Source organism: Primulina huaijiensis, chromosome 11, assembly GCF_012295235.1.
Source record: "Primulina huaijiensis isolate GDHJ02 chromosome 11, ASM1229523v2, whole genome shotgun sequence".
In the NCBI taxonomy this organism is placed as follows: domain Eukaryota; kingdom Viridiplantae; phylum Streptophyta; class Magnoliopsida; order Lamiales; family Gesneriaceae; genus Primulina; species Primulina huaijiensis.
This window is the reverse complement of record NC_133316.1, coordinates 3,989,560-4,015,622: the sequence shown is the minus strand read 5'-3', so window position 1 is coordinate 4,015,622 and position 26,063 is coordinate 3,989,560. Positions and strand designations below refer to the sequence as shown.

At 38.1% G+C, this 26,063-nt stretch overlaps 2 protein-coding genes across 2 annotated transcripts; one reads left to right on the top strand and one right to left on the bottom strand.

The window, feature by feature from the left end:
• Positions 1 to 4,290: 4,290 nt before the first annotated feature.
• Positions 4,291 to 5,514, bottom strand: LOC140988291 (uncharacterized). Its single transcript, XM_073457322.1, has 2 exons — positions 5,125 to 5,514; positions 4,291 to 4,710 (listed from the first exon to the last, which is right to left on the bottom strand). Exons 1-2 carry the CDS (start codon positions 5,512 to 5,514, stop codon positions 4,291 to 4,293), a joined length of 810 nt encoding a protein of 269 aa, XP_073313423.1.
• A 3,045-nt stretch (positions 5,515 to 8,559) lies between these two features.
• Positions 8,560 to 13,059, top strand: LOC140988084 (protein DEHYDRATION-INDUCED 19 homolog 3-like). The gene is made up of 5 exons (XM_073456989.1): positions 8,560 to 8,898; positions 9,396 to 9,565; positions 10,013 to 10,092; positions 10,415 to 10,669; positions 12,693 to 13,059. Exons 1-5 carry the CDS (start codon positions 8,823 to 8,825, stop codon positions 12,799 to 12,801), a joined length of 690 nt encoding a protein of 229 aa, XP_073313090.1. The 5' UTR covers positions 8,560 to 8,822; the 3' UTR covers positions 12,802 to 13,059.
• The last annotated feature ends 13,004 nt before the right edge of the window (positions 13,060 to 26,063 follow it).

The following is a 26,063-nucleotide window of genomic DNA, read 5'->3' as shown; positions in this document are numbered from 1 at the left end:
TTCATATAAGCTATTTGCCGATTGATCAATCTTACGTATTACCATGGTACCAGACGGCGGGGACATCAACGACACTCTCACCCGTTAACTGAGCCTTGGCCTTACATGTCATCGTGACATTTCATATTCCTATTCATGTTCGTATTAGTCACAATCAAATCACCTCCTTCAAAACCTTTCATCATATCCATCACTTATAAAAATTCATGCATAACATTCATTTTTTTTTAAACCAAGCATGCAAAACGTCTTTTATCATTTATCGTTTTCCATCATAAAATCCCATAATCTTTCAAAATAAACATTTTAACATTCATTACAACATTCAGGACACTGTCAGGACTTCTAACATTTTTTAGGTGTAAAATGACCGTTTTGTCCCTGAAACCCTAACTTTGCCAATTTACCATTGGACCTTAAAACGATGACCCAAATCCATCCAAACTTACCATAACACCTTAAAATACACCCATAAACATTTCTTAGACGTAAACGTAAGCTCCTTAAATAAATTCGGCATTCGTTTTAAAACTTGAACCGAAGTCTCGGTTTTATCCCGAATCAACCCGAAACTTAACCATACTTTACAAAACTTTAACCATAACTTATTAACACGTAACCAACTCTTTTACAACCCAAATCAAGTCATTTAGAACCCACAGAAAAGCCTAGTAAGCTTTTGAATTTTCTGCACCTTAGTCAACCAAACCCTAGCCATAAGCCAACTTCAAATCCTTCGAACCTAGACCCTAACCGAGTGGACAGACCCTGACCAACCCTCAAAGGACCTAGAACGAACATCTTATGACCCGCTTGGACCAGCCCTAGTGAGCAATGCATGAGGATGTGCATGGTTTGATCGGGACTTGCGCGCGGCTCTTGATTGTGCCGCCAAGCCATGCGCCTCTACCTTAGCCCTTGCACCAGCCACCCCCCAGCCCCTATAGGATCACAAGACAACCGTTTTAGGACTCCTGGACGTGCCCCAACCGTAGCACGCAGCTTGCGCCACTCAAGAGCCCTAAAACAAAACCCTAGTTCCTTTAAACCCCAATTTTCGTTCAGCCCTTGTCCTTACTTATTTCAGCCTTGTACCGTGCATCTAGGGGTCCCTAAACACGCTGAAAAACATCCCTTTTAATGACCCTAACTTGGAAGCTCCTTTGTGCATCAATAAACATCAAGAATCATGCAAGAAAAATCATGTTTTTTATGTATATGCCATGAAAACAAAAATAAATGGAAGGGTATCATATTTTTCATGCAAACACGTATAAACTCAAGAAAGATTAAGGCGTGTAAACACGTACGAAAAATAATTCTAGATGCAAGGGACGTTGGCGGAGAAACGAGAGAGCCTTGCTGCGTTTTTCCTTCCGAAATCCACGTGAGGTGTTTAAAAAACGTGAGTGTGTGTGTGGTGTTCGGATGCTAGGGGAGAGTCCTAGTTCACTTGTGTTGTGTGCGTGAGTTTGAAGAGTTTAGGGTTTAAGAATTTCAAAGCTTTAATATAAAATACCATGATAGAAACTAGACCCAATAATCTTGGTATAATAAACCCATTAGAATGTAGGTAAATTATTCCATTCAGGAAAGTTTTCAAAAATAATAGACGAGTTCCCATAGAGTCCCTGTTTACGTCGAAAATCGATTACCGTTTTAAAATATAACTCGACATGTAAAAACACATCAAAAGACATCATTTTTGAAATTTACATATTAAATATAAAATATATTAAATAATTAAAAATAATAATTTAATAAAATATTTTTTCTTTATAGTCCACGGTCTCCGTTCCTCAATCGCGTCTCGAATAACCCTTAAAAACACTGTTTTATGCATTCTAATAGAAAAGTCTATTTTAAACATGTAAACTTGCCTTCGCCTTAAATGTCATCATATCGTTCCGTATTCGTATTCGTGTTCGTATTAGTCACAATCAAATCGCCTCCTTCAAAACCTTTCATCATATCCATCGGTTATAAAAATTCATGCATAATATCATTATTGTTTAAACCAATCATGCAACACGTCTTTTAGCATTTATTGTTTCCATCATAAAATTCCATAATATTTCAAAATAAACATTTTAACATTCATTAACACATTAAGGACACTGCCAGAAACACTAACTTTTCCCAATTTCCAAATTTTCAAGTGTAAAATGACCGTTTTGCACCTGAAACACTAAATTTCCCAATTTACCATTGGACCTTAAAACGACAACCCGAATTCATCCAAACTTACCATAACACCTAAAATACATCCATAAAAATTTCTTAGACGTAAACTTAAGCTCCTTAACTAAATTCGGCATTCATTTTAAAACTTGAACCGAAGTTTCGGTTTTATCCCGAATCAACCCGAAAATTTACCAAACTTTAACCATAGCTTACTAACACCTATCCAACTATTTTACAACCCAAATCAAGTCATTTAAAACCCATAGAAAAGCCTAGAAAGCTCATGAATTTTCTGCACCTTAGTCAACCAAACCCTATCCTTAAGCCAACTTCGAATCCTTCAAACATAGACTCTAACCGAGTGGACAAGACTCTGACCACCACTTATAGGACCTAGAAAAAACATCTTAGGACCCATTTGGACCAGCCCTAGAGAGCCATGCGTGAGGACGTGCTTGGTTTGATCGGACTAGCGCGCGGCTCTTGATTGTGCCGCCAAGCCGTGCGTCCCTACCTTAGCCCTTGCACCAGCCACCCCTCAGCCCCTCTAGGACCACAAGACAACCCTCTTAGAACTCCTAGACATGCCCCAACCGTAGCACGCAGCCTGCGCCCTTCAAGAGCCCTAAAACCGAACCCTAGTTCCTTTAAACTCCAATTTTCGTTCAGCCATTGTCCTTACTTATTTAAGCCTTGTGCCATGCATCTAGGGGTCCCTAAACCCACTGAAAAATGTCCTTTTTAATGGCCCTAACCTGGCAGCTCCTTTGTGCATCAATAAACATCAAGAATCATGCAAGAAAAATCATGTTTTCCATGTATATGCCATAAAGACGAAAATAAATGGAAGGGTACCATATTTTTCATGCAAACACATATAAAAAAACATAATATGGTATGAATGATGAGTAAAGAAAGATTAAGGCGTGTCTTTACGTGTTTTACACACGAAAAACAATTCAAGATGCGAAGGACGTTGGCGGAGAGACGGGAAAGCCTTCCTGCGATTTTCTTCCAAAATTCACGTGAAAGTTCTCAAAAATGTGAGTGTGTGTGTGGTGTTCGGTTGCTAGGGGGGAGTCCTAGTTCTCTTGTGTTGTGTGCGTGAGTTTGAAGAGTTTAGGGTTTAAATTTCAAACCTTTGATATAAAATACCATGATAGAAACTAGGTACAATAACATTGGTATAATAGGCTCATTAAGCCCATTATAATGTAGGTAAATTATTCTGTTTAGGAAAGTTTTCGAAAATAATAGACGAGTTCCCAAAAAGTCCTTGTTTTCGTCGAAAATTGATTACCAGTTTAAAATATAACTCGACATGTAAAAACACCTCAAAAGACATCATTTTCGAAATTTATATATTAAATATACCATTCATTAAATAATTGAAAACAATCATTTAATAAAATATTTTTCCTTTACAGCCCCGGTCTCCGTTCCTCGATCGCGTCTTGAATAACCCTTAAAAACATTGTTTTATGCATTCTAATAGAAAACTCTATTTTAAACATGTAAACATGCCTACCACATTTAATTAATGTAATTAAAATAATTTAAGTAGGCATTTTCTTTTTTTTACCCCTTCTAAATTTGCATACAGTTGGATTACTTTATCGCATATTGGACTTTACAATTACTCCCTTCCTTTAATGAAATTTCGTCCTCGAAATTAAAACTTACCGAATAACTCCCCGTAGAGACTCCTCATATCAGTCTTGGTCTCCCAAGTAGCTTCCTCTTCCGAATGATTTAGCCACTTGACTTTGACTATTTGAATAATTTTATTCCGGGGCCTTCTTTTTTGCATATCCAAGATTTGTGTATGCCTTTCCTCATAAGACATATTTGGAATCAGCTGCAGAGGTTCATAATTCAGTACATGTGAAGGATTTGACATGTACTTTCGCAGCATCGAGATATGGAACACATTATGCACTCCAGCTAGCATCGGTGGCAAACCCACTCTATAAGCTAATGTCTCAATCTTATCTAAAATCTCAAACGGTCCTATGAACCTCGGACTGAGTTTGTCTGTCTTGCCAAATCTCATAACACCCTTCATAGGTGTTACTTTCACAAACATGTGATCACCTATTGCAAACTCTAACTCTCTTCGTCACTTAACGGCGTTTTCTGTCGGATTTGAGTATTCTTCATCCTATCTTGGATTTTGGCTACTAGCTCAGCTGTCTGCTTGATCAAGTCCGGACCGAATTCTCCTCTTTTGCCAACCTCATCCCAATGTATCGGTGATCTAAACTTCCTCACATTAAGTGCCTCGTAAAGAACCATACCTATAGCCGACTGGCAGCTATTGTTATAGATGAACTTCACAAGAGGTAACTTCGGTTCCCAACTTCTTTGGAAATCGAACATACAAGCTCGGAGTAGATCTTCCAAAATTTGAATCACCCTTTCGGACTGAACATCGGTTTGATGATGAAACGCTGTAATGAACAACAACTTTGTTCTTATCGCTGAATGCAGACTCTTCCAGAAGGACGATGTGAACCTCAGATCTCTCTAAAAAACAATAGACACTGGAATTCCGTGAAGTCTGACTATTTCTCGGATGTACAGCTTTGCATATTGAGTCATGGTGAATGTCGTCTTAATAGGTATAAAGTACGCTGATTTTGTAAGACGATCAACTATAATCCAAATGACATTGAATCTCTTGACAGTCCTTGGCAATCCCACTACAAAATCCATAATAACATTTTCTCATTTCAACTCGGAAATAGGAAGTGGCTTTAGCTTCACTGCCGGCCTCTGATGCTCCGCCTTAACTTGCTAGCATGTCAAACACTTGGACACAAAACGCAAGATGTCTCACTTCATGCCCGACCACCAATACAACGTCTGCAAATATTTATACATTTTCGTATTTTCAGAATGAATGGAGTACAGAATATTATGAGCTTCTTTCATAATAACCTCTCTCAGTGAATCGCCAATAGGAACCCATAGTCGATCTCGATATCCAACTATGTCATCCTCCTCGGAATACAGCTTCCGGCCTTTAGATCCATCCCTCAATCTACATTTTTGCAATTTCTCATCAGTAGTATGACCTTCACGGATTCTAACTCTCAAAGTCGACCGAACTGCCATAGCAGAAAGATTAGGGGCCTCACTCTGAGCATACACCGTAAGCTCGAATAGCTGGATCTCTGCCTGCAATGGCCTCTGAACTGATAATTGAATAATAACTGCTGTTTTTCTACTCAAAGCATCCACGACTATATTAGCCTTCCCCGGATGGTAGCTAATATCGTAGTCGTAGTCCTTCACCAACTCTAACCATCTTCGTTGCCTCATATTCATCTCTTTTTGGGTGAAGAAGTACTTCAAACTTTTATGATAAATGAAAATCTTGCACTTCTCCCCCTATAAATAATGTCTCCAAATATTCAATGCAAATACTACTGCTGCAAGCTCGAGGTCATGAGTCAGGTAATCCTTGTCACAAGCCTTTAACTGTCTAGACGCATAAGCTATCACTCGGTCATTCTGCATCAGAACTGCACCTAAACCAAGCTTCGAAGCGTCTGTATAAAGAACATACTCTCCTTGCCATGATGACATCGATAGAACTGGCTCTGAAGTCAATGCTTGCTTCAGCTTATCGAAGCTCTCTTGGCAATCCGGTTCCTAAATAAGCTTCGCATTTTTCTTCGTCAAGATGGTCAAGGGTACCGTAATAGAAGAGAAACACTTAGTGAACTTCCGGTAATAGTCAGCAAGACCTAAGAAACTACGGATTTCAGTTACTCTCTTAGGTACTGGACATTCTCTAACTACCTCGACCTTGCTGGGATAGACCTCAACTCCATCTCTAGAAATAATGTGACCTAAGAACTCCACTCTCTCGATCCAAAACTCCCACTTGCTGAACTTAGCGAATAACTTTTTATCTTGCAATATTTGTAGAGTCGTCCTGAAGTGCTGACTGTGTTCCTCTCTGCTCTTCGAGTAAATCAGAATATCATCTGTACAACATATCATCGTTCTGTGCGGCTAAGTGAGCATGTATTCTGATTTTCCAGTTATCAAAATGCTCTTTGGAAAACATAGAGATTTTACTGAAGGAGACCATTATCTTGATAGTTTCATCACCGAGAATTAACCTTTCTCTCTGATACTACTTGTAAGGATAAGGTGATTGGTTAAAAGGAGGGTTGAATAAACAATCACACTAGTTTGTCCAAAAATTCGATTGGGTTAACAACTCTAAATTTAGTAATTTTCTCCAAGTCAATGTCAGTTGGCTAATCAGATAAGTTTTGTGCAAAAAGAGCTAAACTGAAAGATTGAACACTAAAAAATTGGCTAGGTAAGAAAAACAATTAGGTTATCAAAGGTAAGTCGACTGAAATGTAAATAACACAAAGATGTTTATGGATGTTTGAAAATTTGAATAGCTCCTACATCACTCATTCTTCCTTGTGGGAATGATGTTTACTAGAAATATTTGGAGACTACAACCTTTGTAACAACTCGATTTAGTAGGGCTTTATCACTACCTAACCGAAAGTCCTAGTTTAGCTTACTTATTTAAACAACATTAAACATTACACTAACTATAAGTTTACAAGTATTTCAAAATGAAAATAATAAGTACAAATTGATCCTCAATGGTCTTATATAATAATAAAGCGTGTGTTAAGAAATTTTGAAAGCAGTTGGGCTATTGAAAGCTTGAATACTTTAATTTATGAGATGATTCCAGATAGCCTAAACGATTTACAAGTTCTTCTATTTATAGACTTGAATTCAACGGTAATTAAAATCATATATTATATATGTTCCAAATATGGTAGCCGTTAATCTCGTCTTTTTCATGTGACTGTCCTTTCTTACAATTCGTACGCTGTAGGTAATGCTCGTGGATTTCTGACAAATTATAGACTTTTGGTAAGGAAGACTTGATCTAATAATTCATCTTTGTAACTCTGAGTAGTCTAACTGATTCTTCAGATAATGTTTCTTTATTTACGCAATCATCTTTTAATTCATTTGGTACTTAGCTATCAATTTGGTAGACTTTGATATTATTTAGGCTTCAAACAGATTTAGTCTTATAATATTTTTAGTTTATCTCATGTTGAGTTCAGTCAGTTTAGCTCATTATCAGTTCAATTTGGTCTAGTTTTTTAAATCATCAAAATTTAATTGATACAACAAATGCTAAAATATTTATTTGCTATTTTTTTAACATTCACTCATGATAAAAAAAATATTGAAAAAATAATTTAATTAAAATGACAGAATATTATCATATTTTTATAATAATAATTATTTGATTATAAATTTTTTTTAAAAATCTAAAAGCCTTTTAAATTTTAATATAATATTTATATTTTTTAATATATAAAAAAATATGTAACATCAATTTGAATTTAAATGAACATGTGCTAAAAGAACATATTAAGATCGAGACTTGAATCTAAATCAAGTCCAAAAGTTAGCTCAAAGGGGTGAGATTGTCTAAGTCTATATATACAATTTTCAATGACTTAATTCAATCGATGTGAGATATCTAACACACACTCTCACACCTAAGAATTAACATCTGGAGCGTAAAGTTTAAAAACTATGGTTGTACTGCCCATAATTGGGTCACCTGTTGTCTTGTAAACTTCACGCTCCAGATATTCATTTCAGGGCATGAGAGTGTGCGTTAGTCGTCTCACATCGGTTAGATAAAATCCCTGTGAGTTGCATATATGAAGTTGGACAAGTTTCTATCATTGAGCTAGCTTTTGGAGTTGAATTAAATCCAGTTCTCAATCTTAACAGGACACTATTACCATATTAACCTCGAGCATATCAAATTGCTTTTTGCTACCATGATATGCATTCAAATTCAATAATCATACCAACAGTTTTATTATGACGCTGATCAACCGTGTCTATCTCAGTGCTCATCGTTGAAGTGACACTCATCTAATGGATGTGGTAAAATATATCAAAAATATACTTTTAGTAGACGCGTGTCAATTCAACGATGATCAATAGCATATCAAAAATGATCATATCAACATATTTACTTTACAAAATAATACGAGTATTATGATTTACTTTACAAAGTAATACCAAAACACATCAAACTTATCAAATAACAAACATTTTTAAGATCAAACTTCTACTTTTCAAAATTCAGCCTCTATTTTAAAAAAAATTCAGCCTCTAGTTTTTTTTTTTAAAAAAATTCAGCCTCTAATTTTTCATGAAAATACAAAAAAAAAACTAATNAAAAAAAAAAAAAAAAAAAAAAAAAAAAAAAAAAAAAAAAATCAACCATCTGCGTTCGTGAACGGCAGTACCTGCACGCGTCAACAAACCCAATTCACTGTCCTAAAAGTACCGTAGAAATTAGCTTATATTTCTTCTTCCTGGAAGGTGTCAATTGCTCACCAAGCCTAGCCAGCCCTCACCAGTTTCACTCGTTCGCTAATCCATCATCGAAACTCGTTCCCTTCTCCAGAAATTACCCAAATTAAGAATTTTGTGGCCCAAAAGTTTCGCAAATCAGGCTACTGTTGATCGCTTTCAATCAGCTCTTGATAGGAAAAGAGCTCGGATTTTCAGAACCATTTTCACTCTGTGTTTTAAGTTGAAACAGGAAAGCCATGGATTCTAATTCTTGGGCTGCTCGTCTGACTTCTGCCACCAAGAGCTATAAATCAGCTCTTCAATCTCGATCTGGTTAGTGCTTGGTTTTATTGTTTCACTTTTTTCTGGAACTTTTAATTTCCATCTGGGTTTCTTTGAATTTGTTAATTTGATGTAGATTTAGGTGAAAGGTTGCATTTTTTGTAATGATTTAGGTTCTAAGGTAGTGTGTACGGAGTATAAAATGGAATGATTTTAATTAGGGTTTGTGATTGAATAAATTATCCTTTGAAAAGTTAGCTCTCTGTTTGAGTATTGGATTCAAATCAATTGAACCCCTCGTGTTCAGTAAGGTTTTTTGTGCATCCCATGTTTGTGTTGAAAAGTGAAAACTGGCTTTACTCGGGGCTCGTTAACATTTTCTATTGAATGTTATCCTCTGAAAGTTGAATTTTAAAGATTGTTCCTGCTCATGGCTTTGCATTATAACCTAAGAGAGTTTCTTATATGGGATTGTTTTACTACTGAATCTTTGTTTACATTTACATTGATTTCTGATGGGATTTCTATGTGTTTGGATGTTATGGCAGGGCTGAAGTGGGATAATTTTGATGCAGAAATGCTTATGGGTTTCGAGGAACTCGAGGTGGAGGATGATACAAGGGAAGAGTACATTTGCCCTTTCTGTTCAGAATATTTCGACATTGTGGGACTCTGTTGCCATATTGATGATGAGCATCCTGTGGAGACCAACAATGGGGTAACCTTTTCTTTTGTTTTTTTCTGATTACTCTACGAGTACAATCTAAAATTTTTAAGTCATACCCATTAGTACAAAGTTCCTGCTACACTTGTATGCAATGCTTTCCTGATACTCAACTAGCTAGCTCTTATTTAATGATAATTTTTTTAGCATTTTTCACAAGTTTTGGAAGATAATTAATCAGACCTGTTTCATGATATGCATATATTATGTCATGTGCTCATAATTGAGGAACCATACCAATATTTATGTTTATCTTTAGCACGCTACTGCTCGAAAGATTTTGTTTCCTTGGGCTATCATTAGATGGAACTATTTGAGAAGAAAATGTCCCTTGAGCATTTGTTGTTTACGTTCTTTTGTTTGCCAAAAATATAATATTAAATGATAATCATTCGGATGTTTGTGTGTGAAGTTATGTTAATAGAAGTATTCTTTCTGCAGGTGTGTCCAGTTTGCTCTGTGAGGGTTGGTGTTGACATGGTAGCCCATATAACCTTGCAACATGGAAATATCTTTAAGATATCCTTTCTTTTACTTTGCTATTTCTTATATTATCTTCATGTTTTCCAAGTAGTTTTTTTCCCACCCCTCAAATTGCATCTATGTGATTTCTCTTTTTTTTATTCTGCAAATATTTTATTTACATGAGCTCATTATCCATCTTGCCACTTCAGATTTATGTTATTCTTTGCATGACAACTATATGAAAAAAATCGTGGCGTTGACTCCTCGAATATCGGGAAGTGTTGCAATTAGAATAAGATCAACTGATATTTTCGTTTGAATTGAATATTTTATGTTAACATGATCATCTACCTTCATTTCCTTGACGGGAGATCACATGCAGCGCAAGAGGAAATCGAGAAAATCTGGTTCCTATTCAACCCTTTCTTTGTTGAGGAGGGAATTGAAAGAAGGTAATTTGCAGTCCCTTTTTGGAGGGTCGGCCTCCTCAGTTTCTTCTAGCAATGCAGCCCCAGATCCACTATTGTCGTCATTTATTCTGCCAATGGTTCAAGATTTTGAAAGTGTTCCATCTAACACATCAACTGTGTCAGTATCAGTTGAAAAAAGCACAACTGATGGCATTTCAGAAAGGTAATATTTCAGTTCATTCTGACTCCGTGTCATTATGTGGCATTTAGTAATTAACCTTATGGCAAATTGCTGAAGTATTTTGAATAGCCTTTTAAGAATATTATATTCTTGATGTTGTTGAGCATTGAACTTGGATATCTCCTTTCAGTCATTTAGTTATTTGTGTTTGCAGAAATGATCTGATCCACTTTTATATCCATACCACTTTACGATTTTTAGTCTTTCCTTCTCCCTCTAATTTGGGGAAATGTGATTCAACATAAATGATTTCTAATGGTGTTATTTGGCTCCATGAAAAGATATTCTTAAGATACCCGGAGCTCTTTAGGCTGTTTTCAACCATCTTCCTTCCGAGTGCTGGTTTTGTTTGGAAAGTTTATTAACTAGTTTAGACTAGAGCCAGTCGATTGAGATTAATATTTATCGATTAAGTTCTTACTTTATAGAATGGTTCAAAATCCAATTTAACGTTGAAGTAGGGCTATGTTAACTCAATAGTTTTTGCAAGACTTTGATGATCGAGTTTCTGAAATTTACCTGATTTTGTTCTGACCTCATAGTAACCTCCGTGAAATTTAATGGGCATTTGAAATTAGTGGTTGGTACGGATACTGATTTCTTGATGCATATTCGTTCTTGCGGCACCTTCCTCCAGAAATTTAATAGTTGTTCTCCTACAATTCTCGAGACTTGAATACAGATTTAGTCATTATCTGGATGACTAAACTAGAGTACTTCGAAAAAAGTTAAGCATTTGGTTTGCTCATCTTATCTCTACCACAGAAGTTAATGATTATCTCTGTTGTAGTGCCTGATTTTATTAGCTAGTTAAACGATGTGCTATTTCATATAAATGAAACTCAACATGGATGAAGAATTTGAAATTGCTAAATCCTTTTGTCCTCCTTAATGGGGCTACTGGTCAGTTCGGCTACTCACTAACGCCAAGCTTAATAATCGGACACCTGATGGCGGAAAACAGAGTCAAATGCATCATGTGTAAATACTCTGATTTATCAAATTCGGAACAAAATAATAACCAGATCCACCTGCCCCCCATCATTGGTATCGGCACCATACAAAAGATCTCAGAGGCATGGAGCTTGTAGATCCTTTAAAATTTCCAGGATCTTTGAAATGATTGTGGGCACTGTTTGAAATTAAATATAAGAAAATAATTTGGAGATAAATAATCTAATATAATAATAAAATAAAAAAAAATAGTTAATATAGTATTTGGTTTGTTTGATAAATAATAGTTTGTTTAGTTTTATTGATTAAATTTGAGATAAGATGATAAATTATCATTTTAATAATTAATAAAATATCAACAATGTTATTTATTAAGGATAATATTATAATTTAAATTCAATGATTAGATTGATGTTTGATAAATAATTAATGATTGGATTGATATAAGATAAATAATTAGTAGATGGATAAATAATATGACCAAGTAAACATGAGATTGGATGAGATAAATTATCAATGGAATAATAATGTGCAACTTCAAATGGTGCATTGGAGTATACCTTTTTCCAACAATGTTTTTATTGCACTCTAGCAATAATCTGCAGCCTTGAAGATGAAAATATATGTCGTGGTCTCATTTACCCGCTGTATATGGTTAAAGTAGTTAAAATGTGATTGTCGATATTGCTACTGCTTCATTGAGTAGTTTAAAGTTTGTTGGGTTTTATTTCCTATTTTTCTGGGAATTGTTTTCTGCAGATTTTTTTTTGAAGTACTTTGAGGAATAAAGTACATGTGTAGTTTCATTTACTTAAGTAGGCGGAATCTGACTTAGCAATCAAATCATGCAAGTTTTTTTTTGCGTGATGAATAATATCAAATTCATCGTAAAACGTTTGTGATACTGTGATTGCAAGTGTTTATTGTTTTTTTAGGATGGTGAATACAGAAGTATTTTTGGAATGCATAACTTAATAATATAGTATTTTTGGAGAGTGATTAAAAATGGAAGTACAAGTAATGATGATATTGATTGGATTACTGTTTGCAGAAAGGTCCAAGAACCTCCGTTGTCGATCAAAGATAAGGAGGAGAAGACGAAGAGATGTGAGTTTGTTCAAGGAATACTGTTTTCTAAGGTGCTTGATGATAATTTTTAAGGGTCATCTGTGGTGGCTGCTATGCTTGTGGAACCTGCGAAGTGGATCGTGGCCATTACGACCGAGTATCTAAACACGTAGTACAAATAAGTTGTAGCAATAAATGTAATTTACATTTGTGTGTAGAATTAGTTGAAGAGGAGAGACTCGGTGTATTTCATTTTCGTTTTCGTTTAAGACGCCTTGATAAAGAAGATGACGATGTTTTTATCGCTCTATCTATCGATTCTGATAGTTGTCGATTTTTTCTGGCATAAATGCAGTTTGTCTCCTTTTAACTATTTTTGTTGGTCAAATTTTTTTAAAATTTTGCAGTTACGTTTTTAGAAATTCAGTCGTGCCTGATAGTAAACTTGCGAGTTTGAGTTTGAGTTTGAGTTTATGTTGGCATTGAGTTCTGACTCTGTAGGATAACAAAAGTTCTGTATTATAAGAAGTTTGTACCAGTAAGTTATGCGTTGAATCACTATAGTAGCTGCCAGATCTTCTTCTCGTGTATCCTCTCCAAAAACGGCTGCCTCCTTCTGAAAACCCTATCTTTCTTTTTTATTCTCGTTTCGAGCCCGTGAGTTAAAGCCCATTTGTTGATTTGCGCAGGCACTAGCACCTAGGCACTTCTTGTTTGGTGGTTCAGGCACTGCTTTGTGGCGCTGCGGCACTGGTGGTTTGAATGTCATGGTGCATAGGCGCTTCTTTTCCTCCTTTGAAGTCTTAATGTTGCGACACTTCTTCCTTGGCACAGCGACATTTGTCCACCAACATTTCATGATCAAAAACACCTTTAATTACCCTCAACCATCCAATAGTTTTTTTTTTTTTTTTATCTCCTACTCGACACAAAAACAATAAATATCAAGCATAATTTTGTCCGAAAATAATTCAAATAGATTCTCATATAAATTAAGTGTAATTTTTGTACTTTTCATATGGCAAGATTCTTTGAGTAGTAGGCTCCGAGGCTACAACATGATGTGTATGATCAGTTCAGGAGGCTTGGTCCGAAGGAGTTTTCAGGTAACACCGACCCATTTCTCATATAAATTAAGTGCAATTCTTGCGCTTATCATATGTCATGCATGCTGAGGAGATAGAGTCAGAGTCAGACACGACTTTGATCATTGGTAACCTAGTTGTTTAATGTTTTTACGTTGCTTTTATTGCATGAAATGATAATTTGGTTAGTGGAATTGATTAGGATAATAAGGAACCTAGAAGAAAATAGGTTGCATGCTCTACTTAAGTTAGATTTAAGGAATGAATTGAATCAATTTAAGAATTAAGGGACTTGAAAATGAAGAAAACGAGAGTATGAGGATTGCATGGCATAAATCGAAAACTATAGGGACTAAAATGTAAAAAAAGCGAGAGCTCAAGGGTTTAATGGCTCAAGGCCGAGAAATTTAGGGCTAATATGTAATTTTAAGAAGTCCAGGGACTGAAATTGAGATGACCGAAAGTTCCAAGTGAAAATATGAGATTTTCGAAAGTTCAAAGTTTGAGAATTTCAGGTTTTTTTTGCGAATTCTAGAAAATCAGGGGTTGTTTTCGTAAATTCAAGAATTTTAGGATCAAAACAGTAAATTTAAAGAGGTTAGGATCTGAATTGTTTAAATTCAAATTTTAGTTGGGGAAATAATGCAAATTTCGAGACTTGAGGCCCCAAAATGAAAGAATTTCGAGAAAGCAAGGGCTGAAATGCAGTTTTTGAAAATTATTTTTGGGCAGATTGTGTAATTTCAAGATTTACTAAGGGTTAAGTGAGGAAATTTTTGAGAATTTTGGGTTATTAATGATAGGAATCCTTTAACTTTTCGAATCAAATGGATTTGTAGGTATATTTGTCGCAAGAAGGATATTTATTTCAGGTGTAGTTACCTGTGCGTTGCTAGATTCAGGAGCTACACACTCATTCATATCTGATACGTTTGTCAAAAGACTGAAAATCATACCATAGGATTTGAATTTGAGCTTTAGAGTTTCTATTCCTTCTGGTGATCAGATGGTTACTACGAGTATAGTAAAGAATCTGTAGCTTCGTTTACTGAAGAATGTGGTTCAGGCAGATCTCATTGTACTCCCGATGCTTGAGTTCGACATCATTCTTAGCATTGATTGGCTATCGTTGAATGGAGCTTCAATAGATTTTCGGCAGAGGTCAGTATCTATTAGACCGTCCAGTGAGAAATCTTTTGTCTTTGAGGCAGCAAGAAACAAGCAAATGCCGCACATCATCTCCTGCATCTGTGCGAGGAAACTTATGAAGTGAGACTGCCAAGCTTTTCTAGCGAGCGTTATTTCAGTACATGTTCCGTTCAGTCAGAAGCTAGATGATGTTGAGGTTGTCAGAAAATTTCCTAGCGTCTTTTCTGAGGATGTTTCTGGCATTCCACCGGACCGAGTGATGGAATTTTCTATTGAGTTTATGCGAGTACAGTGCCAATTTCTAAGGCACTCTATCATCTAGCACCAGCCAAGATGAAAGAGCTGAAGGATCAGATTAAGGAGTTTCTGGACAAGGGTTTTATTCGCCCGCGTTTTTTCTCTGTGAGGCGGACTGATAGTATTTGTGAAGAAGAAGGATGGTAGTATGCGACTCTACATTGACTATAGAGAGCTGAACAGAGTCACCATCAAGAATAAGTATCCCTTTCCTAGAATCAAAGACTTGTTTGATCAGTTGCAAGGAGCTTCGATTTTCTCGAAGATAGATCTTCGTTCGGGATACCATCAATTGAAGGTAAAAGAGTCAGATGTTCACAAGACGGCTTTCAGGACTCGATATGGGTACTACGAGTTTATGGTGATGCTATTCACGTTGACCAATGTGCCAGCAATCTTCATGGATCTCATTAATCGCGTATTTCAACCGTATATGGATCATTTTATCATATTCTTTTATAGATGATATTCTGATTTACTCGATGAACAAAGAAGAGCACAGTCAGCTAGGGGTGTTCATTAAACGGTTTACACCGAAAAAACCGACCGGACCATAAATTTCGGTTTTTTTGGTTCGGTTTAAACGGTTTTTCGGTCTGTTATGGTTTTGAGTTTTTGTATTTTTGGTTTTTCGGTTCGGTTATCGGTTTTTGAAATTTTAAAACCGAAAAAACAGAACCGACCATTTAAAATATAATAATTAATAAAATAACTAATATAAGTAATTTAATAAATAATAAAATAATTAATATAAGTAATTTCATTATGTTTACTATTTTACTGCCTCATTGATATATAATTGTGACTTACAATCAGGTTTGTTAAGTTGATCTAATTTATATAAACTTATTATTTTTCATAATAGGTTGACATTTTCATTTCCCTACGTATGAGGATTTTTTTGTAGGAGTTGATGGATCCAATGCTGGAATTATTCACTATCAACATATCCAAATTCCAAATTGCTTACAATTGTCGTAGCTATATTTTTTATTATTTTATTTTGATGTTTGTGAGATACTCAACAAATTGTTTAGAAGAATTATAGCTATGTCTGTTTTTTATTACTTTATTTTGATTTTTGTAAGATAATCAAAACCAATTTGATTGTGATTTTTTTATTATATTTTTTTAAAATTTATAACGTACAACTTTATTTATAATTAAATTTATCAAACAAACAGTAATAACCCGACCGTAATACAAAAAAACCAAACCGGACCGAATTAAAATGGTTTGGTTTAGGATTAAGCAATCGAAAAACCGTAAACCGAACCGAAGTTTATTAAAACCGAACCAAACCGACCGTTGCACACCCCTACAGTCAGCACTTGAGAGAAGGCTCTACAGTTATTGCAAGACAGAAAGTTGTTCGCTAAGTTCAACAAGTGCGAGTTTTGGCTCGAGTGAGTGGCGTTCTTAGGCTACATTATCTTTAGAGATGGAGTTGAGGTCGATCCCAGCAAAGTCGAGGCAGTTAGAGAGTGACCAACACCTAAGAGTGTAATTGAGATCCACAGTTTCTTGGGTCTAACTGCTATTTACCGGAAGTTCTTTCAAGGTTTTTCTTCTATTGCAGTACCCCTGATCGCCTTGACGAAGAAAAATGCGAAGTTTATTTGGGGATCAAGCTGCTAGGAGAGTTTCGAGAAGTTGAAGTAAGCTTTGACTTCAGCGCCAGTCCTATCGACGTCATCAGGGCAAGGAGAGTATATTATCAATATAGACGGTTTGAAGCTTGGTTTGGGCGTAGTCCTGATACAGAATGATCGAGTGATAGCATATGCGTCTAGAAAGCTGAAGGTTCATGAGAAGAATTACCCGACTCATGATCTCGAGCTTGCAGCAGTAGTTTTTGTTTTGAAGGTCTAGAGACATTACTTATATGGGGAGAAGTGCAAGATTTTCACTGATCATAAAAGCTTGAAGTACTTATTCACCCAGAAAGAGTTGAATATGAGGAAGCGGAGATGGTTAGAGTTGGTGAAGGATTACGACTGCAAGATTAGCTGCCATCCGAGAAAGGATAATGTTGTTGCGGATGCTTTGAGTAAAAAGACAATAGCTATTGCTCAGTTGTCAGTTCAGAGACCATTGGACGCAGAGATTGAGCGATTCGAGCTTTCAGTGTATGCTAGGGGCGAGACTCTTAATCTTTTTACTATTTAAAATTTGCGGAAAAATTAAAAATTTTCTTAGATACAAAATAAACTTTCATAAGGGAATTAAAATATCTGTTCGTCTAAAACATTCGCCACTGAATCTCCCAAAAGAAATGATTATTTGAAACCTCATCAACCACTTCACGAAAATCAGAGTATAAAAAAAATATTCGACATGCTTAACATTTTAAAATTTAAAACATGGGCGGTCCTCGGGTCTAGCCGCCTGCTCAGTCCAAGTCGGCTCCTTGGTCTCCACCACTAGTCTCTTCAACATACTCCTCACCTGCATCGATCAAGTCTAGTGATTCTAAAGACTCAACACGTATAAACTGGAAATAACGAGTAGTACGTAATAAAATCACATGCAACTTCAAAATAAAGCGTACATATTGGAAACGTAAATATGAACATGAGAACGTAACGTACTGTAGCGTGATCATAATAGCATAGCATAGACGTGCCATAATCATAAAAACTTTCGTGAACTTACTTGCATCTTACATACATGAGCACACTTATCATAATTTTGCGTAGAGGCATGTTTCAAAGCAAGTGACCCATAACATAATCGCCTGATCAGACTAAACCACAGTACTAGGCTGACAGGGACGAATCCACTTCCGCATACATGAGATCCCCGTTCATGCTTTAACGGGTGGATTGTTCCACGTTCATGCTTTAACGCTTTCCAATCCTGATCTAAACCCATTCATGCTTTAACGGGGCGGGTTGGTCCTCGTTCATGCTTTAACGCTTTCCAACCCCATACATAAATTGGTCACAAGACATTTAGCATACCTCAAAACTTGGAAATATTTTCTTTTTGCACGTCGAACATACTTACTTGGCGTTGTGGGATTCGTTGGATCTCGTTTGGAGCCGCTGCTGCAACATACTAACATGGATTCAATACTTAACTTGCATAACTTAGACGTAGGTATACGAGCTCACCATCAAAGTGATTGAATAGCTTATGACATTCTAGTACACTCGGGACTTGACCTCGCTTAATCAACGTGCTAACCAAAGACCTCACATCCCAAAGCAAACATTAAAATATTCCCTAAATACGAAGTACACGGACCCCGTGTCTGGGTCTGTGTCAAGGTCCGTGTAGCTACTGTAAAGGCATACTCGACAAGAAGGAAGGGCACGGACCCCGTGCCTAGGTCTGTGTAGGGGTCCGTGTAGACTCTGCAAAAATTGACACTTCGAAGAAAAGCAGAGGCACGGACCCCGTGTCTGGGTCCGTGTACACCTCCGTGTACTTACTGGAAAAATGACCCCCGTTTCAGGGTCCGTGTACGTGTCCGTGCAGCCTCGGAAATTTCGAAACCTGCGCGAAAACTTAACATGATGATTTTCTCTCTTACCAAACCATAAGGGCTGAGAATCGATACCTCGAGACCCCTCTTACGACACTAAGGTAATGACTCCAACCCATACAAGCCATTAAAGTTGCCGCCAAGCTCGAGTAACAATAACAAACGACACAACCCGAAATTTCGACACCACTTTCCTTCCTACGACTCTTAGTTCACCCTTGTGCTTAACGACACAAAAATAGACACCAATAATAATCCCGACATCGTTCTTGACTTACTTAACCGCAGCAGCGATCGCCCGTCGATTCCCAACGAAGCCTGCAACAAATAACTTCAAGAACACAATTTACATAAAAGTCGCAGTTTGAGCATGCTCACGAAAAACGTCATAACTCACTCGATTTTTATCCAAATATTACGAATTTTATATCAAATCGAAGGTATCCAAAAGTTCTACATTTCATAATTTGAAAGTTTTCTCGAAATCTCGACTGAAAAATGGCAGTAATTCAAATTACAGTGAAAAACGAATTTTCGGGATTCAAACACGTTAAAAAATCGATCTAAACATTTCCTGCTCAAACTTTGCGCATCAAACATGGATTTTCACACATATTATGACGAGATTGATGCAGAAATAACAGAATATACGTGTCTTTTTATATTTGAAAATACCGTAACGACGATACCGAAGCGGAGATGGCGCGAGGATTGATCCGGGACGAACGTGGCCCTAAAATCTTTGAAGAAAACACACGAAAATTTGCTGGAAGATGGAGAGGGAAGGGGGCGGCTGCTTTAGACACCAAGAACCCTAGTTTTCTCTCTTTAAAAATCTGAAATAAGATGTGTAGGGTGTAATGTGTGTTTTCGTGTGTGTCAAAACATGTAAGTGTGTGTGTGAGTGTGTGTGGGTTTTTAATTAGGAGAACTCTTGCTAAATTAACTAATTAAAATGATAATAAAAGGTTAACCCACACTAATTTTATAAAATTCTCCTTTTTAACAAAATAAATACACAAGGTCAACTTTAAAAGTTTTAAAATTCTAAAATTCATCTAATAATTAAATTAGGCTTTAAAATACTGAAACTTAATAAATTAGTTAAAATGCCCCAACCTCAACTTAAAATAAAATACCACATTTTAAATTGCTAAAATCGTCACCGGTCTTTTCCCTCGATCCCGCATCGAATAATCGACTGGACATGAAACTTGAAAAACATTTTAACGTGCATAACATAAACATGAATAATTTAAAATAATGCATTTAAATAAATCATGCATGGCTAAAAACTCATTTTAAATTTAAATAAATAATTTAACAATTAAATAAATGCATGGGTTATAGGTCTACTGAATTTGGGCTCTACAGTTCCTCCCTCACTTATATAAATTTTGTCCTCGAAATTAAATCTTACCGAACAACTCCAGGTAGCGAATTCTCATATCTGTCTCGGACTCCCAAGTAGCCTCCTCCACTGATTGGTTCAGCCACCGGACCTTGTTCCGAAGACTACGCTCCTATCTGTCTAGGATTTGGACAGGTCTCTCCTCATAAGACAGGTCTGGAGCCAACTGTAACGGTTCATAGCTCAATACGTGCGAAGGATTAGCTAGGTACTTCCTCAGCATTGAGACATGGAACACATTGTGTACCCCGGCCAGATTCGGTGGAAGGGCAACACGATAGTCTAGAGTCCCAACTCTGTCCAGAATCTCGAAAGGTCCAATGAATCTCAGACTCAGCTTGTCTCTTTTCCCAAATCTCATAACACCCTTCATAGGTGCTATTTTTACAAAAACGTGATCACCTACGGCAAACTCTAGATCTCTCCTCCTCTTGTCAGCATAGCTCTTTTGGCGACTCTAGGCGGTCTTCATCCTGTCGCGAATCTTGACCACCACATCTGCAGTCTGCTGAACTATCTCCGGGCCCAGTTCTGTTTTTTCACCGACTTCATCCCAATGAGTCGGTGATCTGCACTTCCTTCCATACAATTCCTCATAGGGAGCCATACCTATAGATGCTTGAAAACTGTTGTTGTATGTAAACTCCACTAAAGGTAGCTTAAATTCCCAACTCCCCTGAAAATCGATTACACAAGCTCTCAACAAATCCTCTATTATCTAGATCACACGCTCATACTGGCCGTCTGTCTGCGGGTGAAATGCTGTGCTGAAAAGCAACTTCATCCACATGGCTGCATGTAGGCTTTTCCAGAAGGACGATGTGAATCTAAGGTCATTGTCGGACACAATAGAAACTGGGATCCCGTGCAAACGCACTATCTCCCTGATATAAATCTCCGCATACTGTGTCATGGAGAAAGTCGTCTTCACTGGCAAGAAGTGCGCTGATTTAGTGAGTCGATCCACGATAACCCAAATGGCATTGGATCCTCTGACTGACCTTGGAAACCCAATAACAAAATCCATAGTAATGTTCTCCCATTTCCACTCTCGGATAGGGAGTGGCTTTAGTATTCCTGCTGGCCTCTGGTGTTCTGCCTTCACCTGTTGACAAGTGAGGCATTCAGACACAAATCTGCGGATCTCTCTCTTCATCCCTGGCCACCAATACAAGATCTGCAGGTCTTTGTACATCTTGGTTCCTCCTAGGTGGATTGAATACGGAGATGCATGTGCCTCTGATAAGATATCTTCTCTGATCGAATCGACGTTAGTCACCCACATTCTCCTTCTGTATCTCACAACACCATCTGACACTGTGTAGAGCACACTGTCCTTGGCTTCATCTTTCAGCCTCCATTTCTGCAACTGTTCATCCGAAGGCTGTCCCCTACGGATTCGGTCTAACAAATCGGATTTGACTGTCAGAGTAGACAGCTTAGGTGCTCCGCCCTTACGATAGACCTCTAGATCAAACCACTGAATCTCAGACTGAAGAGGTCGATGTACTGGCAACTGTGCTACAACTGTCACTTTTCTGCTCAAGGCGTCTGCGACAACATTAGCCTTTCCCGGATGGTAGCTAATTTCGCAGTCGTAGTCTTTTACCAATTCCAACCACCGCCTCTGTCTCATATTCAACTCTTTTTGCGTGAAGAAATAATTGAGACTCTTGTTATCAGTGAATATCTGGCATTTCTCGCCATACAAGTAGTGTCTCCAAATCTTCAACGCAAAGACTACTGCGGCTAATTCAAGATCGTGAGTCGGGTAGTTCTTCTCATGAACCTTCAACTACCTGGAAGCATAAGCTATTACCCGACCCTGCTGCATCAACACTGCGCCTAACCCGAGCTTAGATGCATCGGTGTATAACACAAAATCTCCTTGCCCTGATGGCATGGCTAACATCGGCGCTGAAATAAGAGCTCGCTTCAAAGTATCAAAGCTCTTCTGACAATCACCACTCCATACGAACTTTGCATTCTTCTTTGTCAGTGAAGTGAGTCGCACTGCTATCGAAGAAAACCCTTGAATAAATTTCATGTAGTAGCCTGCTAGGCAAAGGAAACTGCGAATCTCAGATGCATTCTTGGGCTCAACCCATTCTTGGACTGCTGCTACCTTAGCTGGATCCACCTCAATGCCACTGCTAGACACTATGTGACCCAAAAACGCTACCTTCTCCAACCAAAACTCACACTTACTGAACTTCGCAAATAACTTGCGACTCTGCAAAACCTGCAAAACTGTACTCAGGTGATGACTGTGCTCTTCATGGCTCTTCGAGTATATGAGAATGTCGTTAATGAATACTATGACGAATTGATCAAGATAATGGAATACTCGGTTCATGAGGTCCATGAAAATTGCTGGAGCATTTTTCACTCCAAACGGCATCACTAAGAATTCGTAATGCCCATACCTGGTTCTGAAGGCTGTCTTATGAACATCTGCATCTTTCACGTTCAGCTGGTGATACTCCGATCGAAGATCTATTTTAGAGAACACTGAAGCTCCCTGCAACTGATCGAACAAGTACTCGATCCTTGGTAATGGGTATTTATTCTTGATCGTTACCTTGTTCAGCTCTCGGTAATCGATACACAGTCTCATGCTCCCATCCTTCTTCTTTACAAAAAGCACTGGCGCTCCCCATGACGAGAAACTAAGACGAATGAATTCCTTGTCAAGAAGCTCCTGAATTTGCTGTTTGAGTTCTAGCATCTCAGCTGGAGCTAATCGGTACGGTGCCTTAGAGATTGGCATTGTGCCTGGCATGAGATCAATCGCAAACTCCACATCTCTCTCTGGTGGAAGGCCTGTGACGTCATCTGAAAAAACGTCAGGAAAGTCCCTGACTATTGGTACATCAGATATAGATGGAGTGGGCGCATCAGGTGTTGAAATGATGCTGGCCAAGAAAGCCTGACACCCCTTGGAAATGAGTCTCCGCGCCTGCATGCAAGAGATCATGCGAGGGAAACTCCTCCATCTAGCTGGCTCAAAGAGAAACTGCTCAATACCCAAAGGTCTTACTAACACTGACCTAATCTGGAAATCAATAAGAACTCTGTTCTTAGTCAGCCAGTCCATTCCCAAAATGATATCAAACTCTGGCATCGGCAACACGATCAGATCGGCATACACCAGGTGGCCCTGCAGTTCTAGATCAATATCTCTGACCACACTGGTAGCTAACAGTTCTTCACCTCATGGGACTGTCACCGAGTAGTTCACGTCGAGTCCAATAGACTTGACGTCCAGGTGACTAGCGAACGTCTCAGAAATAAAAGAATGAGTGGCCCTTGAATATATCAAGGCCTTCGTGGCGATTTTTTTTATGAAAATATTTCCTGAGAGACGTCGGACCAACACAAAACTTATATCCCAAAATCCTAACCTTAACCTCAAACATAGCAGGAAATTCTATCCCAAGTTACCAAAATAAAACTAGCATCCTAATAATCCCAAATAAAATAACATGCAGGCATCGCAAAATAATATTGTGCATAATTGAATAAGCTTACCGGTCAGTAATGTCGTGTCTGGGTTCGATTCCTGAGCATGCATGGTGAACACTCTACCCTGAGTTGGCTGCCTCCACTGTGGGCACTCTTTCAACATGTGGTCACTGGCTCTACATTTAAAGCACTTGTCTGACCCATACAAACATTGCCCCGGATGCTGGCGGTTGTATTTTGGGCACACTGGGAAATTACCGGGCTTCTGAGGCGCCACTTGCTGCTGAATTGGACCCTTGCCCTTAGGCGGTCCTTAATATGGCTTCTTCCCTGGTTGCCCTTTGTAAGGTTTCTTGAACGGAGGTCTCTGCTGCTACTGCTGCTGCGGCGCCTGATAGGGCCTCTTGCCCTGCCTATCATTCTCAATATCTCGCTGGTCCTGTTCTGCCGCCAAAGCTCTAGAACGGCGACTGCATATGTAGTAGGACAAGCTACTCGGATGTCACGGCGCAAGATCGGCCGTAACCCATCCATAAAATGCCTCAACTTTTATCGGGCATCATTAGCTATTAGGGGCACGAAGTAACACCCCCTTTCAAACTTCCTCACAAATTCTGCAACGCTGCTGTCCCCTTGACGCAACGCCATGAACTCTCTGGTCAGCCTGGATCGTACTTCCTCAGTGAAGTACTTGGAGTAGAACATTTCCTTAAACCCATTCCAGGTCAAAGTCTGTAGATTTACTGATACGGAAGCGCTTTCCCACCATAGTCTGGCGTCCTCGGTCAGAAGGAACGTGTCACACCTGACTCTATCTGCATCCGTCAGCTCCATAAAATCAAAAATTACCTCGATGGACTTAATCCATCCCTCTGCTATCATCGGGTCAGTGGTCCCCGAAAACTCCTTTGGGTTCATCCTCCTAAATCTTTCATACACCGCCTCCGGTTGGGGCCTCACCCCTGCACCCCCTACTGCAGCTTGGCTCCCCGCGAACTGCGCGAAGAACTGCGTCATGCCTGCAAGCATCTGTGCCTGCATATCTGGTGGTGGACGAGGAGGAGTGATCTTCTCCTCATCTCGGGCCTCTCGGTTCTCCTCCCTTGCTTCCTGATTAATCATACATCTAGGAGGCATACTGTTCCAATAATTACCCGACACATAAACCCCATATGCATGAACATGATACTAATAGCATAAGATGCACGTAGTTTGGATTTAAATATACACATGCTGAAATCATGATTCGATGCTTACTACATAACATAATTTAAAACATGAAAACTTACCGACTTGAGGTGTGACTTCGTGATCTTCTTGCAATGGGCAGTAGGCATAACCCTTTACAAGAACACCGCTCTGATACCAACTGTAACGTACCGTACTTTAACTATTCGAAATCTGCGGAATAATTAAAAATTTTCTTAGATACAAAATAAACTTTCACAAGGGAATTAAAATATATGTTCGTCTAAAATATTCGCCACTGAGTCTCCCAAAAGAAATGATTATTTGAAACCTCATCAACCACTTCACGAAAATCAGAGTATAAAAAAAAAATATTCGACATGCTCAACATTTTAAAGTTTAAAACATGGGCGGTCCTCGGGTCTAGCCGCCTGCTCAGTCCAAGTCGGCTCCTTGATCTCCACCCCTAGTCTCTTCAACATACTCCTCACCTGCATCGATCAAGTCTAGTGAGTCTAAAGACTCAACACGTATAAACTGGAAATAACGAGTAGTACGTAATAAAATCACATGAAACTTCAAAATAGAGCATACATATTGGAAAAGTAAATATGAACATGAGAACGTAACGTACTGTAGCGTGATCATAATAGCATAACATAGACGTGCCATAATCATAAAAACTTTCGTGAACTTACTTGCATCTTACATACATGAGCATACTTATCATAATTTTGCGTAGAGGCATGTTTCAAAGCAAATGACCCATAACATAATCGCCTGATCAGACTAAACCACAGTACTTGGCTGACAGGGACGAATCCACTGCCACATACATGAGATCCCCGTTCATGCTTTAACGGGTGGATTGTTCCACGTTCATGCTTTAACGCTTTCCAATCCTGATCTAAACCCGTTCATGCTTTAACGGGGCGGGTTGGTCCTCGTACATGCTTTAACGCTTTCCAACACCATACATAAATTTGTCACAAGACATTTAGCATACCTCAAAACTTAAAAATATTTTCTTTTTGCACGTCGAACATACTTACTTGACGTTGTGGGATTCGTTGGATCTCGTTTGGAGCCGCTGCTGCAACATACTAACATGTATTCAATACTTAACTTCCATAACTTAGACGTATGTACTCGAGCTCACCATCAAAGTGATTGAATAACTTATGACATTCTAGTACACTCGAGACTTGACCTCGCTTAATCAACGTGCTAACCAAAGACCTCACATCCCAAAGCAAACATTAAAATATT

Coding starts and splice junctions, on each gene's coding strand:
- LOC140988291 (XM_073457322.1), bottom strand. CDS start 5,514: ATGAATATGAGGCAACGAAGATGGTTAGAGTTGGTGAAGGACTACGAC. Junction 4,711..5,124: donor TTGGCGATTCACTGAGAGAG/GTTATTATGAAA, acceptor ATTGTTTTTTAG/AGAGATCTGAGGTTCACATC.
- LOC140988084 (XM_073456989.1), top strand. CDS start 8,823: ATGGATTCTAATTCTTGGGCTGCTCGTCTGACTTCTGCCACCAAGAGC. Junction 9,566..10,012: donor CTGTGGAGACCAACAATGGG/GTAACCTTTTCT, acceptor TTCTTTCTGCAG/GTGTGTCCAGTTTGCTCTGT. Junction 10,670..12,692: donor ACTGATGGCATTTCAGAAAG/GTAATATTTCAG, acceptor TACTGTTTGCAG/AAAGGTCCAAGAACCTCCGT.